The sequence below is a fragment of the Pipistrellus kuhlii genome, unplaced genomic scaffold (assembly GCF_014108245.1).
Source record: "Pipistrellus kuhlii isolate mPipKuh1 unplaced genomic scaffold, mPipKuh1.p scaffold_m20_p_34, whole genome shotgun sequence".
Taxonomy (NCBI): domain Eukaryota; kingdom Metazoa; phylum Chordata; class Mammalia; order Chiroptera; family Vespertilionidae; genus Pipistrellus; species Pipistrellus kuhlii.
The window spans coordinates 5,317,656-5,336,754 of record NW_023425534.1 but is presented as its reverse complement, the minus strand read 5'-3'; the positions used below and the strand labels follow the sequence as shown (position 1 = coordinate 5,336,754).

Below are 19,099 nucleotides of genomic sequence, written 5' to 3'. Positions count from 1 at the left end.
GAAAGAACTCCCCCCTCTCCCCCCTCCCCAAAGAAAACAAGAAAGCACTTCCTGGCTGCCCGGCCAGGGTGGCTCAGCGGTTGCGTGTCCACCTATGAACCAAGAGGTCACCGGTTTGATTCCTGATCAGGGCACGTGGCCAGGTTGTGGGCTTGATCCCCTGTTGGGGGTGTGCAGGAGGCAGCCAATCCATGTTTCTCTCTCATTGAAGTGTCTATCCCTCTCTCCCTCTCCCTTTCTCTCTGTAACATCAATAAAAACATGTTTATACAAAGAAAAAGTACTTCTTGTCAGAGAAGTTTGTTAAACACTGAAGGGGCTTTGGGACCCCCTCACCCCTCCTGGAGATAGAGGATTCCACCCCGGCCCCCACCCCACTTTGCAAATGCCTAATGCAGACAGCCAGGGCAGAGATGTCGAGGCGCCAATCCTTAGCCATGGCACTCCCCCGGGGGGCAGGGACAGCTCCGTGGGGCTCTCAGCTTTGTCCTGACCTCCCGTTTCCCAGTGCTGATGTCCAGGGCCACCGGACAGCTGCCCCAGACTTCACGCCGGATGGCCGGCCTGCCTGCAGCCACACACCCCCAGGGCTCCATCGCGGCTCCCACCGGCCAGCCCTGTAGGCACCCACAGCAGAGGCGCTGTCTGCTCCCCAACAGACAGATCTGCAAGGGGCGGACTCAGGATTCCATTTCCAAAGAGCTGCCTTTGATCTCTTTCAGTGTCTCCCCCCCGCCCCCCCCCCCCAGAGGCCCATGCCCATCGAACCTGAATAGGAGAAGAGAGCAAGCGTATCTGGTTTCTGCTAGATGAGTCTGCGCTCCTGGTGCCAGAGCCCTGACCCGCCTGGTTTTCCCAGGGGAGTGGAGACCCTGGCATCCTGTGGGCGTGGCCCCCTCTGCCCCCCCCCCCCCAGCAGGTGCAAGGAATCCGCATGGGTCGGGCTTTTGCCAGTTGTGACCTGGTTTGCCCTGGACCAGAGGGCTGGCCAGGAAGGAGGTGCCAGCTGGGGCACTCAGGTGATCCCGGGAGAGATGTTCTGGGTGGGCATCCGGGCTCTGGCCTGGGGGGGGGGGCAGTTAGCTTCAAGCACCTCAACCTCCGAGATGCCCCAGCTCCTCAGGGGGCTTTGTGGCAGAAGGGTGGGTGGGGGTCTTTGTGTCATGGTCTCTGGGAGGCCCGGGAACCAAGGTGTCGGGTGTGATGTGTGTGTGTGTGTGTGTGTGTGTGTGTGTGTGGTGTGTCCCTGCTTGCATTACATTCTCCAAGGCATGAACTACAAAAGCTGAAGAACTCCCTGGCTGGTGTGGCTCAGTGACTGAGCATCAGCCTATGAACCAGGAGGTCACGGTTTGATTCCTGGTCCGACTCATACCCGGCTTGTGGGCTCATCCCCAAAAGGGAGTGTACAGGAGGCAGCCCAGCCATGAGTCTCTCTCATCACTGATATTTCTCTCTCTCCCTCTCCCTGCCCCTCTGGAATCAGTAAAAATATATTATTAAAAAAAAAAAAGCAAAAAAGAAAAGCTAAAGAACCCCAGGAGTGGAAGGTGCCGGGCAACTCCGAGGCACGTGTCCCAGGACTGGGTAAGCAGGAGCCTGTCCCAGCTCCCGGGGGACAGGGGCCCATCAGCCCCAATCACGCCGTACAGACAAGCAGGTGCCAAGTGTGGATTTGGTTCTGTTTCCAAGATGGTGCCCGTTTGTCCAGGGAGGGAGGGGAGCAGTCAGCCACCGCAGCTTCGCCCAGAGAGGGGACTAGCAGGAACACGCCTCTGGCTGAGAGCCCTGGAGAGCCCACAGTGAGTTCTCAGTCGTGAAGGAGCAAGAATATGGGCTAGGGAGCCCCACGGCGTTGGGCCACGTTCTGATCACAACTCCACATCTGCTCCCCAAGACGTGGTTGGGGCCCGGGGGCCGGGGGGCGGGAGCAGCAGCGTGGGCAGGCCCTGGGCTTGTAGGAAAGGCAGATTCAACTGAACAGGAATCTGAACTTGCACCAGACCCCAGAGGACTGGTGCACAGGTTAAAAGGTTGGAGGAGCACTGATCCGGGACCTTGGGCAGGCCAGACGGCTCAGCGGTGGCTCTGTTTCCTCATCTGTAAACGGTGAAAAGATCATGGGATGACGTATGTCTCGCATTTAGCACGAATGTTGCGCATTTAGCGCATAAGAGGTACATCTCCTGCCCCTGAGCGCCCTGTCTCAGGGAGTTTCCATGGCTAAAACCTCTTCACTTTTACAACGTGAGGCTGCTGCAGTGCTGCGGGCGGACGGTAGAGGGCACTATCGACATTGCCATGGCGGTTGCTCAGCCCTGCGGGTCCCCCAGGGCTGTGGGTGCAGACGGGCTGCTGGCTCCAGGGCAGAGGCAGATCCCCAGCGCTCCCTCCTGGGGCTGCAGCTCCTGGATGGGGTCCTGGGTCCGAGCCTGCAGCCTCAGACATCTGGTCTCCGTGTGCTCTCCCGCTGCCAGTTACAAACAAACTGTCGCTCCTCCAAACCTCCAGCGCTGGGTGTCCCCAGGCCTGCGGGAGGCGCCTCCGCCGGGGCCACTAGACGTTGATGAAGGAGCCCTGGTCGCCGTTGGCCCTCTCGGGCTCCACACAGCGCCCCTTCCTCCGGGTGACCCTGCGGTTCCGGTGGAACTTGGCGTAGCAGCGCAGCCCTGAGCAGAGAGGCAAGGGGGTCAGGGGTGCACGGGGCCAGTCCTCTCCCCATGCTCTCCCCTGCACACCCTCTGGGACCCTGCGCCCTCTCATCACCAGCCCCTTCTTCATTCTGCCCTACAACCAACCCACCCAGCCACACAGCCTGCATGCGGAGGCAGGGAGGGGTGAACAGATGGAGCACAGTTCATGGAGGTCCAGGAACTGTTCTGTGTGACGCGGTAATGGTGGGTGCCTGTCAGCATGCATTCATCACAAACCACAGGAGGTACAGCACGAAGAGCAGAGCCTAATGTATACAGTGGACCTCAGTTAACAATAATAATGCATCACCCTGACTGGTAGCTCAGTTGGTTAGAGCAGTGGTCGGCAAACTGCGGCTCGCGAGCCACATGCGGCTCTTTGGCCCCTCGAGTTTTTAGCAAAGGCCAGCTTAGGAGTAGCCTAATGATGTTAATAGCAATGTACCTCCCTATATAGTTTAAGTTTAAGAAATTCGGCTCTCAAAAGAAATTTCAATCATTGTTCTGTTGATATTTGGCTCTGCTGACTAATGAGTTTGCCGACCACTGGGTTAGAGCACCAAGGTTTTGGTTTCAATCCTTGGCCAGGGCACATGCAAGAATCAAACAATGAATGCATAAATAATGAACAAATCAATGCTTCTCTCTCCCTTTTTAGAAGCAACAGATATAAAACAAACTGCTCTTCTTGAAAATAATAATAACAACGTATCAAGATGAGCTATTCACTTGTGGAAAGAGTGCCGCGCTAACGGGAGATAATAATAGAGGGAACTGTAGGAGGAGAACTCTGTATTTCCTGCACAATTTTTCTGTAAACCCAAAAATGCTCTAAAAAAGTCGATTAAGCCCTGGCCGGGTGGCTCGGTTAGTTAGAGCATCGTCCTGCACACCGAACGGTCTCAGGTTTGGTCCTGGTCAGGGTACACTGTGTCTGCCGTTTTGGGATATGGTCCCCATGAGGTGCCTGGCCCCTTCTAGATCTCTCTGGTGTGGCATCCTGGTGACAGCCTCTTCCTGGACCATCGTGAATGAGCTGCCTGAACTGTCACTTCCACGCCTCATTTTTCTGAGCCTCAGTCTCCAGGGAGGAAGCAAGACTTTTGAGGGAGCCGACCAGTGTGAGGGACCAGCGGAAGGAGCAGATGGGGCTTTGTTTGCAGACACAGCCTTTGGACGCTGTTCCCTCCCACCTGAGGCCCAGGAGGGAGGGAGAGAGGAAGGGGAAAATAAGGAAGGGAGGGATGGAAGGAAGGAAGGAATGGAAGGAGGGAGGGAGAGAGAGGAGGGAAGGAGGGAACAGGGAAATAAGGAAGGAAGGAGGGAAGGAAGAGAGGGAGGGAGGGAGGATTGATTCCTGGGCAGAGGGGCCACCATTGAGCATCCAGCCAGGCACCAACTGGACATGTGCAGCTCAGCAGGGCCATCCCCCTCACCTAGGGGGGCTGGACCTGGAGGCCAAGGACTGCGGTTTGACCCCAACGCTGCTCTGGCTCCCTGGACCGGAGTGCCTCCTGCCCACTCGGCACCTCAGTCTGCTCCTCTGTGACATGGGGCCTTCGCCCTGCACACAAGAACCAAAGGCAGCTTCCCAGCATCCCCCATCTTCCACTCCTGCTGCCTCCTCCCCCTCCCCCCTCCCAGCTGGGCCTTCCTGTCTCCATTCCTGCCCCCTACAGCCATAGTAAACTGTTAAGCCCATAGCCAGACCATGTCCCTCCCCCAGTGACAATCTGCCTGCAACTTCCCATCAGAAATCAAACAAGGCCAACAAGGTCCTGCTCGGTCCTCCCACAAGCCTCCCCCACCTCCCACGTGCCACCTTCCTCGTGGCCACCGGGGGCCCAGTCAGCACACCCGCCCAGCTCCTCTCCGAGGCCCCGGCCGGTCCGGCCCCCTGCCTCTCGCCTGGACATTCTCCCCGACAGCCGCCCTCTTCAGGTGGCTGGGCCCACTGTCCACTCCTGCTCCCTCGTTTCTGTAACAACCCAATGTCCTCCTTTTCAGCGGACCCCCGGACTATTTTCCTCACAGCCTTTACTGCTTCCAAAGGCGCCCGTCTCCCTGGGCGGGGAGAGAAGGTGCTTTCTCCCTGGGATGGGCTCTGTGGCTGCAGGACTTGCCCCCCTCTGAGCTGCTGAGTCCAGCGTCCAGAGCAGCACCAGACGCACGGCAGGTGCTCAGTAACTACCTCCCGAATGTGTGGCTGCACGGATAACGGGACGCACATCGTGTTACTGCTTTCACAGCAGATAACGGTTAGCCTGATGTGAGCAGAAATGGGGCATGTATCGGAGGACGGTCAACAGAGGCACTGAGACCAAACTCTCCCACCCAGGAGATACGGACACCAATTGGATGCTGAATGATACTGAGTAATTATCGTTCATTTTCGGTATTTTGTTCCTATGAGAGTGCTTATCTTGCAGAGATATACACTGAAATATTCACAGATAAAATCTCTCTCAACTCCCAGGAGTTGCATCAAAATTATATTGGAATTGGGGGGCGGGGGGAGAGACAACACAGATTGGCAGTGATAGGGAGGCGGGAGAAGGGAGGAGAGAGGAGACTAAAAAAAAAAAAAAGTGATTTTTTTTTCTTAAAAAATATATCTTATTGATTTTTTTTTTTTACAGAGAGGAAGGGAGAGGGATAGAGAGCTAGATGAGAGAAAAATCGATCAGCTGCCTCCTGTATACCCCCTACTGGGGACGTGCCCGCAACCAAGGCACATGCCCTTGACCGGAATCAAACCCAGGACCCTTCAGGCTGATGCTATATCCACTGAGCCAAATCAGCCAGGGCAAATTGGCAATTATGAAGCTGGGGGATGGGAAACTGGGGTTCATTGTTATAGTGACTACTGTTCTGGTGACTGCACATGTTTGAAAAATGTCAGAATACAAAATTAAAAACATTCTCCTCCTGTCCTAGCTGTGTGAGTTTGGGCAAGTCCCTGAACCTCTCTGTGCCTCCGTGTGCTGATGTGTAAAATGGAGGTTGTAACCGCTCCCTCCCTGGATGGCTGTGAGGGTTAAGAAGAGGGAGGATCCGCCGGGACTGGTTTGGCTCAGTGGATAGAGTGTCGGCCTGGGAACTGAAAGGTCCCGGGTTCGATTCCGGTCAAGGGCGTGTACCTTGGTTGCGGGTGCATCCCCAGTAGGGGGTGTGCAAGAGGCAGCTGATCGATGATTCTCTCTCATCGATGTTTCTAACTCTCTATCCCTCTCTCTTCCTCTCTGTGAAAAATCAATAAAATATATTTAAAAAAAAAAGAAGAAGAAGAAGAAGAGGGAGGATCCAGGATGAAGGAGGGTAAGGAGGATAATGTGAGCCAAGTGCTAAGCGCAGAGCCCAGGCCGCCCTGGCAGGAGGGCACCTGCCGCTCCAGGCGGGCGCTCTGAGGTTAAAGCTGTAGCCGCCGGCCCAGTGCATGGGAACCCCTCCCCCCCCCCCCCCCCCCCCCCCCCCGCCTGCTATCACACTTGGAACGCCTCCCCTGGGGTAGAGTTCCAGCCTGAAAGCGCCAGCCTTCTCGCATTTGATCTTCTTTAAAGAGCTGGTCTCCTCTCTCCTCTCACCTCCCCATCACGGGAGCAGCCAGCTTGTATTTTGAGAGGGGAGAAAAGCAAGTCGGAGAAACGACACCAGGCATGGAGACTAAATGAGTTCTCAGATTGGGAAGGCACCCAGCAACGCTTTCCCTGCTCACGGCGGCGGCTCCCTGGGGATTCTCCCACTGCAGCCCCTCGGGCCACCTCTGCCAGGAAATCCTGTCCCGGATCCCAGCAGAACCAGCTTCGGAGCAAGAGGGAAGCCCCCCCCTCTCCCCCCGCCTCCTGGGAGGGGCGGTCCAGGCTCACCTTCCGCACACATGCAGTCGTCGAAGCACTTGTTGTTGAGGCCCCGGTTGTGGGGCGTGCAGAGGTGCCCCCGCAGGTCACAGCAGGTCCCTGCCAACAGCAAGCACACGTGGTCAGCCAGGCCAAGTGGACCCTCACCCCCCCACCCCCACGCCCGGCACACGGTCCCCCAGACAGGAGGTCCATCGTCACTGCCGCAGAGCCATGCCCTGGCAGGGTGGGGCCATCTGGCCTGCAAGGCTCCCAGCCGGAACCGCTGATGGCTGTCACGGCCGAGGGCCCTGTGGGCGGATGGCAGTGACCCGGCTGCCCTGGACGGACAATGGATGGATCTCGGGGGGAGCAGAGCATCGGGGATCACCTCCCGGGGACAGCGGGCAGGACAGCTGGGGGCGGGCAGGACAGCTGGGGCCGGCCAGGTGTGGGGTCGGTGGCGTGGAGCTGGGGGAGCCTCTAGGGTCATGGACACCAACGTCCTCTTTGGACAGATGGAGACACGGAAGCCCCCCGGGGAGCAGCGAGATCCCCCAAGGCAGGCCCAGGGCCGGCCCCGCCCTCCCTGGGGCCCCCTCTCCGAGGGCTGCCCCGTTGTTGGCCCAAACCCCAGCCTTTTCTTCCCGCGGTGAAAACAGTGGTTTGGGAAGCACACTGCCTGTCCGGGAGCTGGGGGTCGGGCCCACATAACGCCACATGCTGACTCTTTTTGCAGACTCTTCCAGCCGCTGACCGAGCAATGTGTCCCCCTGGGGGTGTATTGCTGGGATCTCCCTCCAAGATCCAGGGGGCATGTGCTGCCAGCAGTGAGGAGGGAAGTTAGCTGTCAGCGTCTTCAGGGACTTTTTAAAAACGCCGCGGGACGCCGGACAAATTGTTAGAAATCGGGACTGTCACTGATGAACCAAAAGATAGATATAAAGACAGAAAAGCAACAAGCAGACTGTCAAATTACAGCGGGGAGGGTAGGGAGATCTGGGGGAGATAATAGATTAACCGAAGGACTTGTATACATGCATATAAGTACAACCAATGGACACAAAACTCTGGGGAGGGAGGGTATGTATGGGAGGGGGGGGGAATGTTAAAATATGTACTCAGATAATAATTTAATAAAAAAATGTAAAAAATAAAATATCGGGACTATCCCGCCCAAAGCGGGACGTCTGGTCACCTTAGTCTTCAGGATGTCACCCTGGGCCCATGTCACGCTATCTCCTGAGCAGTCCCAGCAATGGCGGAGGGGTGGAGGGGTGGGAGGGCCGGCGGGGGATGTAACAGGGCCGGGCCAAGACTGCATCCTAGGTTTCCCTGCCATTCCTGCTCCTCCCCCTCTTCTCCCCGAGACCTTACCCCCCAACCCACTACATATCTCACTCCACCTCAGGAGATGCCCCTGGAGGTGAGGGTGCCAGTCAGAACACCAGCCCCTCGCTTTCCGTCGTGATGGGCAGAGCTGCCGGACGGGGCGAGGATGCCATGGGAACAGCCACAAAAAGCCGGGCAGCGTCGTGAGGGGCCGAGGGCAGCATAAGGCTGACCCGCCTTCGGGAGGAAGTGGAGAAGAGCAGTGGTTCCTCCGGCGGACTCAGAGTTGAGCTCCCTCCTAGCTGTGTGACCTTGGCTGAGACTCACCCTCTGAGGCCCATTTTCTTTGCCTGAAAATTGGGGGTGACAGGGTCTCTCTCCCCGGGTTGTTCTGAGGATGAAGTCAAGGGTCCCAGCAACTCTCCGTGGAGGGTAGCTGGAGTTGTTGCTACTTATGACCCCGAGAGGGTCCTGAACCCACAGGCCCCCACCTGTGCCTGAGAAGGCCCACCTCACCCACCTCAGGCCCCAGCACCCAGCACCCAGTGCCCAGCACCTAGCACCCAGTGCCCAGCACCCAGCGCCCAGCCCGGTGCCTTGAATGTGACGCCGGTTCGGTACCTGGCAGGCAGTCGTGGTGATGGTCGCACGGCTCCCCTTCGGCTGGGGACGTCTCGTTGCCATCACCAGAGAGTTTACCCTGGGCCTTCTCTGGGGACAGGAAGATCATGGTCACAAGCTGCCCAGCGGGGCAGAGAGCAGGCACACGGATGCTGGTGTCAGAGTGGCGGGACGCCCCTCCGCCATCTCTTTTCCAAAACGGGCTCATGGATAGGACAGACCTCACATTTGTTTTTGTGTGTGTGTGTGTGTGTGTGTGTGTGTGTGTGTGTGTGTGTTTTAGGGTGAAATGAGTTGATACGTGGAATGAGCTGGCACGTGGTAAGGTCTCCATAGTGGTATTTCCATGTGGGGTGTGCATCGCAGTGTGGACTCCGTGCCCCGCCCACCCCCCACTTCGGACATCTGAGGTCAGGCTGGGGGAGGGAAGGGAACCCAGGCACAGGGTGGTGGGCAGGTGGACGTTTTTGTTTTTTATTTAAGATTTTTTAAATTGTTTCACTTTTTTACATTTTTATTCATTTCAGAGAAAAAGGGAGAGGGAGAGAGAGAAAGAAACATCAATGATGAGAGAGCATCATTGATCAGCTGCCTCCTGCACATCCCCTACTGGGCATGTGCCCTGACTGGGAATCGAACCCTGATCTCCTAGGTCACAGGTCGATGCTCGGCCACTGAGCCCCGCCGGTTGGGGGTTGGACGTACCTTTCTTTCTGGCGGAGGGCCAGGCCTCGGGCTTTAAGTCCTCGTAATCGGTCCAGTCGAACAAGGCCATGTCCAGCGTGGGCATCACCTCCCCCTCAGGCCGGGGCTGGGCCTGCGGAAGGCGGGTGCAGAGGAGGCAGCGGAAATGTGGGGCCCCAGGGCCAGAGGGCAAGGGAGGGCTCCTCAGAGGCAGCTCACCCTCTGCCAGAAGCCCAGCCTGGGGACATATTTTAAAAAATAGCTTTTCTCAGCCGAAACCGGTTTGGCTCAATGGATAGAGCGTCGGCTTGGGGACTGAAGGGTCCCGGGTTCAATTCCGGTCAAGGGCATGTACCTTGGTTGTGGGCACATCCCCAGTAGGGGGTGTGCAAGAGGCAGCTGATCCATGACTCTCTCTCATCGATGTTTCTAACTCTCTATCTCCCTTCCTCTCTGTACAAAGTCAATAAAATACATATTTTTTAAAAATAGCTTTTTTCAGAATCTCAGGGGGTGCAAGACCCCAAAAGAGGATAAGAAAGATCTGCTAAAAAGTAAAGTTTTTTCTCCTTCTACTTATTGATGTTATTGATCGTTTTAGATATATTTTTATTGATTTCAGAGAGGAAGGGAGAGGGAGAGAATATATAAAATATATAATATATAAAAATATCAATGATGAGAGAGAATCTCTGATCAGCTGTCTTCTGCACATCCCCTACTGGGGATCGAGCCTGCAACCGAGACATGTGCCCCTGACCGGAATCAAACCCAGGACCCTTCAGTCCGCAGAGCCAAACGGGCGAGGGCTAGGTGATACTATTTTGAAAAACACTGCAAAGCGACACAAGAGGTGCAATGAGGCGCGTTGTGTTAATTGCAGGGCTGACGCCATGAACTCGCGGGTTCCCGGCGTGTTTGCCAGCGGAAGCACACAGGCCGAGGTGCTGCCTGCTCCCTCCACACATCTTCCTGAAGGTCTGAAGCAGGTGTGCTAACTAACGCTTGTCAGCTCCGGGCTGTGGGGGCGGGGCTTTGTGCTGTGTCGTTCTTCTCTGTACTTTCCTTTATGCATGAAACGCTTTGCCACAGGCCTCGCTCTTCTCCACGCACAGACCAGGGTGCTGAGCAGGCGCTGGCCTCCTTGGCTGTCCCCAGCGTGAGCCCCCAGGACCCCTTTCTCCAGGACAGAGTGCCCACTGGGCTGGACAGTAAAGTGACCAGACGTCCCGCTTTTGGCGGGACAGTCCCGATTTTTAACAATTTGTCCCACGTACTGCGGCGTTTTTAAAAAGTCCCAATTTTTTGAAAGATTCTTTCCAAAAATCGGGATATTTTTATTTTATTTATTGTATATTTATTTTTAAATATATTTTATTGATTTTGTACAGAGAGGAAGGGAGAGAGATAGAGAGTTAGAAACATCGATGAGAGAGAGTCATGGATCAGCTGCCTCTTGCACACCCCCTACTGGGGATGTGCCCGCAACCAAGGTACATGCCCTTGACCGGAATCGAACCCGGGACCCTTCAGTCCCCAAGCCGATGCTCTATCCATTGAGCCAAACCAGTTTCGGCAATCGGGACATTTTTAAAACGCCGCAGTACGTGGGACAAATTGTTGAAAATTGGGACTGTCTCGCCAAAAGCGGGACGTCTGGTCACCTTACTGGACGGGCCACCAGGAGACCTGGTTTCCAGCTCACCCCAGGGGCCTCCACCAAAGTTCTCCCTCCCACCCCCGTGCCTCAGTCTGCCTAAGTGACTAAGAGGGATCTGCACGACGTGGTTCTCCAGGACGCCCAGGATCCGAGGCCTCACCTGGGGCCACAGGGATGGGACGGGCAGGATCAGGGGCTCCTCCGTGGCAGGCGCTGCCTCCGAGGTGCTGAGGTAGAGTAGGGTAGGGGCCAGGCTAGTGGACGACTCCTCCATGGCAGCGTCCAGCGCCTGGTCTTCGGGGAGCTCCGCCTTCTTCATCAGGGAGCTGGGGCCTCGGACCACGGCTCGGCCTGAGGGACAGAATAGGAAACACGGGGCCTCTGTCTGCTCGCCACCCCTCACCGGCCCGAAGCAGAACCCACATTTCCTTCCGCACACAAGGGGGTGGAGGCATCACGTGACACGTCTGACAGCCTGGCTCCCCAACATCCCTGCTGCCCACTCTCCCGGGACGGTGGAAACCGGGGCCTGGGGAGGGGGGAATGTCTGGGGTGAACGCGCAGTGTTGCTGGGGAGACAGCACAAGGATTCTCAATCTAAAGCCACATTATAATAAGCCCACGCCTGGAATGGCGGGTGCAGCCCAGGGTGAAAGTACAACAAATGGGAACTAAGAAGATTCACATGGCCCTAACCTGTTTGGCTCAGCGGACAGAGCGTCAGCCTGTGGACTCAAGGGTCCCAGATTCGATTCCGGTCAAGGGCATGTACCTTGGTTGCGGGCACATCCCCAGTAGGAGGTGTGCAAGAGGCAGCCGATCGATGATTCTCTCTCATCGATGTTTCTAACTCTCTCTATCCCTCTCTCTTCCTCTCTGTAAAAAATCAATAAAACATAAAAATAAAAAAATTCACACGGAAGTCTCCCTGGAGGAGGTCAAGCTTAAGTAGAGGAGCAGCGAGCGAAGGCTGAGAGGCGTTGCAGGTGGGGGCCTCTGAGAAGTCTGGACGGTGAGAGCGGAGGCCCATCACACACGTGGGAATGCCAGCTATGCGGTGATGACCAGCGCTGTCTGCCGGGTGCCTGCTGTGTGTGAGGACCCTGGTGTGTGCCCGCCCCGCCCTGCGGGACTAGCGCTATTTCGTGAGCTCTGCAGGAGCTCTGGGAGGTAGGTACTCGGTCACTCATCCACGAGAGAGGAAACGGAAGCACAGAGAGGTTCAGAGACTTCCCCGTGGGCACACAGCTGGTAAATGCTGAAGTTTGAATTCGAACCCAGCTCCACCTGAGTATAAAATCATTACTTTTAACCACCAACGCCGCCTTCCAAGACACATGGGCCTGAGGCAGGATGGGTGGGACCAGGCAGGGTCGGGGTGGTCAGGAACATGGGCTTTGAGAGAAGCTGGAGGCCCGGGCTCGTCCCTGCCTCTTAGTCTCAGGGAAGAGCTGGCTTTAAGGCTGGCTGGGTTGGGGGGATCACCCCGCTCTCCAGAAATGAACCCCGGAGAGTGGAAAGGCCACTGAGGGGCCATCGAATCTGTTCTTTCGTTTCCCAGACTTCACAGCTCCCATGCCCTCTCCTCCTCTTTCTCTCTCTCTTTATAAAAATATTTTTATTGCCGAGACCGGTTTGGCTCAATGGATAGAGCGTCGGCTTGGGGACTGAAGGGTCCTGGGTTCGATTCCGGTCAAGGGCATGTACCTTGGTTGTGGGCATATCCCCAGTAGGGGGTGTGCAAGAGGCAGCTGATCGATGACTCTCTCTCATCGATGTTTCTAACTCTCTATCTCTCTCCCTTCCTCTCTGTACAAAATCAATAAAATATATTTTTAAAAATATTTTTATTGATTTCAGAGAGGAAAGGAGAAGGAGAGAGAAACATCAATGATGAGAGAGAACCATTGATCGGCTGCCTCCTGCACGCCCCCCACACTGGGGATCAAGCCTGCAACCCCGGGCGTGTGCTCTGACAGGGAGTCGAACCGTGACCTCCTGGTTCACAGGTTGATGCTCAACCACTGAGCCATGTCACTCGCTCTCTTAGGAGGGTTCCACCGGTCCCCTGGAGCTGGGGGCTGGAGCTGAGCTGAATGGATCCACATCCCATGTGTGCTCTCTGGCTTGTCCCTCAAGCATGCCAGCATCCGGGAGTAGGGGGCTGAGAATCTAAGGTGCCCCCCTCCACCCCCGACACTGCCACACATGCACCTGCCGACTGTGTTCTGTCCGTGTGTGTGTGTGTGTGGGGGGGGGGGGGGGGTCCCAGTAGGCTGGGCAGGAAAGCAAGCCCCAGCTGTTTGCAGGGGGAGGCGGGGCTGAGGCTGAATCCCTCCCCCTCCCTGTCTGCAGGGGGAGCCCTGCCCCTAGAGGCGGTCTTGTCACAGGAAGAGGCTGGAAGCTGGAGGCAGGTGGACCAGGGGAGGAGCCAGCTGAGTGCAGCTGCTGGGAAATGCTTATTGGGAGACAGAATGGGCCACAGGAGGGGGCGCGGGAACAGCGGCAGCTGGATGTCCACAGGGACTCGGGGCTGTGAAGGGAGGTGCGGAGGGCTGAGGGGAGAGGAGCACCGCAGGAACAGGCAGGGCAGAGGCGGGAGGGATAGGGGTGCCACGCCTCCCTGGGACCTCCACGTCCAGGTTGGAGGACACTGGATCAGCATCAAGAAAACACTGAGCATCAACCGGCAACACCTGCTCCCCGTCCCTGCCGCTCGCCAGCCACCACTGCAAGCACTCCGCCCATCTGCGGTCTCTGGGCCTCCGCCGAGGCTCGATGGGGCCCTTCTCCCCATTTTGCAGAGGGAGAAACTGAGGCACAGTGACTCAGCCAGCTAGTAACCTGGGCAGGCTCTGGCTTCAGAATCTATGCTCTCAGCCCTGCTCTGTGCCTCGGAGGTGATGGTGGTGACCTCAGAGGACACTGCACTGGTCCCTGGCTCATCAGTACATTCAGGTCCGACACAAAGTCAAACTCTGAAGTGGGAGGATTATCCACAGATAAGACGGAGCGTCTGTGGCCCCACGTCCCTCCCTGCCTCTCCCAGGTCCCCCCCTTGCCAGGTCCCTCTGACTTTAGTGAGACCCCCTCACGCCGCTGGGCGCCCATTGCCCGCCTCCTCTGGGGCCTCTGGATGTCCCCCCAGTGACCTTACCCCACTGACCCTCCCTCCGGGCTGGCTCCTAAAGCCATCTCCGCCCCCCGCTCCGCCCTCCACTCCCATCTCCAGACCCCACCCCGTCCCAGATGTCCAGCTACCTCTGTGCAGCTTCAACCTCTCCCTGCGTCTCCTGTGCTCCCTGCTGCGTCTCTTCCCCGGAGACCGGCTCTCCTGCTCAGGGTGGGGCAGGGCCAGCCCCAGGAGCAGACTCTTGTCCTGCAGCGGGCCCCCTGCCCCGGGCAGCCTGGAGGCCTGCCTGGTGGAGGTGACGGCAGCGCCATCCTGGGCCCGGCCAGGCATGCCCGGCCCCCGCTCCTTCTTGCCCAGGCCCCGCCGGGGGTGGTGGCTGGCCGGAGGCGTCCGCAGGGCCGGGCCCGGGAGGCTGATGTGATTCTCAGGGAGGCTTCGAGCGGGGCTTCCGGGGCCTAGGGAGCCCACCAGGCTCAGCTCCAGAAGCGCCAGGAGGGCAAGGAACAGCATGGGGGCCACGTGGGCAGTGGGCCCGGCCATGGCTCCTCCTGCAAGAGAAGCAGCATTTGAGGGGGCAGCTGGGCAGCCCTCCTCCTCCACTCCCCACTCCCCTCCCTTACCTCCCTGCAGCTCCGGACTTCTCCACAGGAACAGAGGGGCCTTTGCCCCCAGGGGGTATTTGGCAATGTCTGCAGACATTTGGGGTGGGCAAAACTGGGCAGTGTTATCCCAAAACACCATTCAGAAAGAATGCACCCCTATGTTCACAGCAGCACAATGTGGGATGCCTGGTCACCTTATCCCAGGGGGATCTGTCCCACTGTTCCTATGGACGCTGCAAATAACAGGCATTGATAACTACGGGCAGAAATGAAAGAGGGTTGAGCACAATCGAACCTGAGCACAGAATCATAAATATATTCCAGGGTGTGTGTGTGTGTGGGGGGGAGAGGAGCGGCGGGGGGTTGCTGTGACGGCTGGGGGACCTAGCACCACTTTGTCCTGACAACCGCTTGGAACTCTCTCCCCAGCCCACGGGGCTTGCACGCAGATCTTGGCACAGCCCGGCAGCCACGATGCCAGCCTGGCGGCGAGCCACCCGGGAAGCGTGGGCTGCTCCCGATGCCGTGCCAAGGATCCACAGCGGGGAAGGGCTCCGAGCCATTTCTGTTGCCCTGGAAGCCAGTGGGAGGCTGCATACAAAGTGCCAGGCATTCAGGCAAAAAGGGGCAGCAGGCATCCCCCCTCTGCTCCCCCGCCCCCCGCCTCCGCCAGCCGAGGATCTGCTGCTGCGGTTGCTCACAAAGCCAGCTCTTCAGGAGTCGCCCTGACCAGAGCTGTCCAGGAACATGGGGGTGGCGCGCTCACAGCTGAGACCCCATAGCGGCTCATTACACGCGAAGAAAACAAAAGCGATCGCGGGCACAGCAGCCTTCGCTCCAGAGCAGCTGCGAGGCCCAGGGGGCTACGGGCGTACTCCGTCCATTTCTTATCGCATCCCACTCGCATTTTTAAAATGAGGAACCCAAGCCCGGCCGGTGTGGCTCAGTGGTTGAGTGTTGGCCTCTGAACCAGGAGGTCACGGTTTGATTCCTGGTCAGGGCATGTGCCGAGTTGTGGGCTCGATCCCCATTGTGTGTGTGTGGGGGGGGGGCGGGGTGTGTGTGCAGGAGGCAGCCCATCAATGATTCTCTCTCATCATTGATGTTTCTCTCCCTCTCCCTTTCTCTCTGAAATCAATAAAAATGTATTTGAAAATGAAACGAAGTGAGGAAGCCGAGGCTCTGGGAAGGGAAGCCACAAATCCAAGATGACAGGACGGGTGAATGGCAAGCCACTCAAGGCCTGGGTTCTCTGCACGGGGGCAGCCCTGCCCTCCATCATCCGCCCCTGCTCCCTGCTCAGCATTGGGGGTCACCTGCCCCCCTCTCCCCCACATCTGTCATCTCCGTGAGAGCAGTCAGGACCCAGCAGGCTCCGGCAGCTGGGAAGGGGAAACTGACCGCGGAGGGGAGAGGGGCTTATCTGTGTGCAAAGCTGTTTCCATGCAGAAGGCTGCCAGGAGGCAGCATCACATGCAAATGAAGGCAGTTAATCCAGCCTGGAGTGGGCTTTGAGTCCTGAGCCCCTCCCCCCAACAGCTTGCATTTGGGGGCCAGGAGGCAGGGGGGCTCCAGCAGCCCGGCTGACAACTGTGGAGCTGGGCTGCCACCAGCAGTCCAGGACAGCTGAAGGCCCTGCCTTCTCCTTTTGTTTTTTTGGTTAATCCTCACCCAAGGATATTTTTCCATTAAGTTTCAGAAAGAGCGGAAGGGAGGGGGAGAGACAGAGAGAGAAACACCTATGTGAGAGAGACAGACTAATTGGTTGCCTCCCACTGGGGATTGAGCCTGCAACTGAGGTATGTGCCCTTGACTGGAGATGAACCCAGAACCCTTCAGTCCTCGGGGCCATGCTCTCCACATGTGTCAAACACAAGGCCCGCGGGCCAAATCCATCCCGCCAGGCCTTGCAATGTGGCCCGCACCGCGCTGTCATCACTGCACTCCGCTGCGTTTCCATCACAATGACAGTTTATGACTGTTCAGTAAACCATTCGGCCCGCGATTTAGGCTGGATTTTAGATTTTGGCCCCTTCTCTGATTGAGTTCGACACCCCTACTCTAACCACTGAGCTATGGGTTGGATCAGGGCCCCACCTTCTTGCCTTGCTGATCAGCTCACCAGCTGCCTGGTGGGTTGGGGGAGAATCAGGTGGTAGTTGGGGGGTGGGGACAGGGCTGGCCCAGGGGGTCCCGCTACATTAGGGGTGTCGAACTCAATCAGAGAAGGGGCCAAAATCTAAAATCCAGCCTAAATCGCGGGCCGAATGGTTTACTGAACAGTCATAAACTGTCATTGTGATGGAAACGCAGCGGAGTGCAGTGATGACAGCGCGGTGCGGGCCACATTGCAAGGCCTGGCGGGACGGATTTGGCCCGCGGGCCTTGTGTTTGACACATGTGCGCTACATGATAACCACCATGCCAGAGCCACACTCACTCTTGGAGGTGCCCTGCCTTGCTCTGTCCACCTCTCTCCCTGTGCCTGACCCTAAACGCCGAGCTGCTGCGATGTGCTCCCTCCGGTGACCAGCGCAGGATCGCCAGGTGAGGATCTCAGAGTTTCTGCCCCCCGGGGAGCAGATTCCTGTCTTCTTTCGGGGGAGCCGGCTCTTCTCTAGCTGGAAAATGGGCACTTCTGCTTGTTCAAGGGAAGTAGTTATAGTCGCACGAGTGGGGGATGGGTGGGTGGGTCCTAAATTCAGGGACTGGGCTCCTACCAAGGTTAGCGATTTGGGATAAGACTGTCCCTATAACGTCTCCCATGCTTTCTCCCACCACCCCTTCTCTGAGAGTCCATTTCCTGTCTGTGGAAGGAGTTAGCCTGTCTGAGATCTGGCCATGTGGGAAGCCAGTCCTGGCGGGTGTGTGGTTCTGGGTAAGCATGGGCCCAGCAAGGGGAAGGGAGCTGGAAGGCAGAGAAGACAGCTCGCTGGTGGGGTGGGTGGGACTCTAATCAGGCGCCCCCGGGGGTGCTCCTTGGCTGTGGGGGGGAGGAGGGGAGGAGAGAGGGGGTTCTTGACCGCCCTGAGCTAGTCCCTACCCATCTCCTGCCTCCCTGCAGCTCTGCACCCCCAAAGTGCCACCTGACCACAGGAAGGGGCCTCCCTCTAGGCCTCAGGACAGCCAGAGGCCATTGTGCCAACCTGGCCTCACGCAAAAGACTCCGCCTCTGGGGAGGCGGGGCCAGGTGGGCACCCCTTGCCGAGCCTCTCTGGGTGCCGTGCATGGGAACGGGCTCCAGTCCGAAGGGGGAGACGGGCCAGAGTTATGGGAGGTCCAGTGTGACAGGGGCCATCCGGCTCTCGTCCTGGAGCACTCTCTGACCGGAGGCACCGATCGGGCCTGCAGGGCACTCTGTTCAAGCAGGAAAGGCAGCCCACGCCCCGTGCCAGAGGCTGAGTGCCATCCGCTGCCCGCAGGGACCTCCCAGTCTGCGAGGAGCGGCACCGTTCCGGCCAGGACCTGGGGAAAACACTCGCTGCTGGACGGAGCATCTAATCTTTGGGCAGAGACGCAGTGGCTGCCCTCAGGTGTCCCCTCTGACCTGGCAGTGCGGCCACAGGTCCAGGGAAGGGCTGAGGCACAGGCATAACCGTTACTGATCTGAACACACAGGTGTCAGCCCAAACCCGTTAAGCGGAGTCCTGGGAGAGCCCCGCCCAGCAGAGCACAAAGAGCTGTGTGACCTTGGGCAAGTCACCTAACCTCTCTGAGCCTCACGTCCCACGGATGTGAGGATGAGAGGAAGTAAAGGTACATGAAGTCAGTGTTACCCAGTGAGGGCGCGATAGGCGGTAGCTGGTCATCCTGGGGGGGAGGGGGGTTGCACTTGTGCATCTGTGCCAGCGTGTGCCCCTCCTCAGTCCTTGGTAGGTGATGGATGGCTTCTGCGACACAGGCCCTGGCCGGCCTGGAAGGGACCATTGTCTGGCAAATGAGGCGAGGCTTCCCCGCAGGGGCAGTCCCATCTGCTGGTATTGTTTCCCACGGCAGCCTCAGGAATTCCTGCCCCCCAAACAGCCTCCAAACGTGTGCAGGGAGACTGTCTTTTTTGAGGGGGGATGCTCAGAGACAGGGTCTGCCCCTGGTTACAGGTGCTCCTCTCCCTTTTCTTCTCCTAGACGACCCTCCCACCCCTGACCCCCCAAACTTCATCCCCTCAGTGCCCAGACAATGGAACGTCCCTTGCCGTTTGGTCAGACTCATCCCTTAATCATCAAGCGACACAAATGCCCGCTCTAGGCTCTGGAGGAGCCAGTGTGGAGTGGAGAGACAGCCTGGCTATGAATCCTGGCTCCAGCACTGAACGGCTGTGTGACCCTGGGCAAATCAATGAACCTCTCTGGGCTTCAGTGCCACATCGGACAGGTGAGTGTGTGTTTGGGGATCAGGTGTTGGGCAGGTACTAAGCTAGGCCTAGAGCTGTACATGCACAATCCAGTGTTGTCCTCCGAAGCGGACACTACTGTTCAGGCAATAAGAGCAACAATGGCTCAACATCGGGACAGAGAGCTGGGGGATCTGCCCGCAGTTAC

At 57.8% G+C, this 19,099-nt stretch overlaps 1 protein-coding gene across 1 annotated transcript in view; it reads right to left on the bottom strand.

Annotated features, from left to right (window-relative positions):
- Nucleotides 1-1,550: 1,550 nt before the first annotated feature.
- Nucleotides 1,551-19,099, bottom strand: part of DRAXIN (dorsal inhibitory axon guidance protein) — a 21,004-nt gene continuing 3,455 nt past the window's right edge. The window contains exons 2-7 of the mRNA XM_036461081.2: nt 14,088-14,507; nt 10,987-11,177; nt 9,188-9,299; nt 8,483-8,572; nt 6,560-6,649; nt 1,551-2,669 (exon numbers count right to left, since the gene is read on the bottom strand). Coding sequence (XP_036316974.1) covers nt 2,557-2,669; nt 6,560-6,649; nt 8,483-8,572; nt 9,188-9,299; nt 10,987-11,177; nt 14,088-14,499 — 1,008 coding nt within the window. The 5' untranslated portion in view covers nt 14,500-14,507 and the 3' untranslated portion in view covers nt 1,551-2,556. The remainder of the gene's footprint in view (nt 2,670-6,559; nt 6,650-8,482; nt 8,573-9,187; nt 9,300-10,986; nt 11,178-14,087; nt 14,508-19,099) is intronic.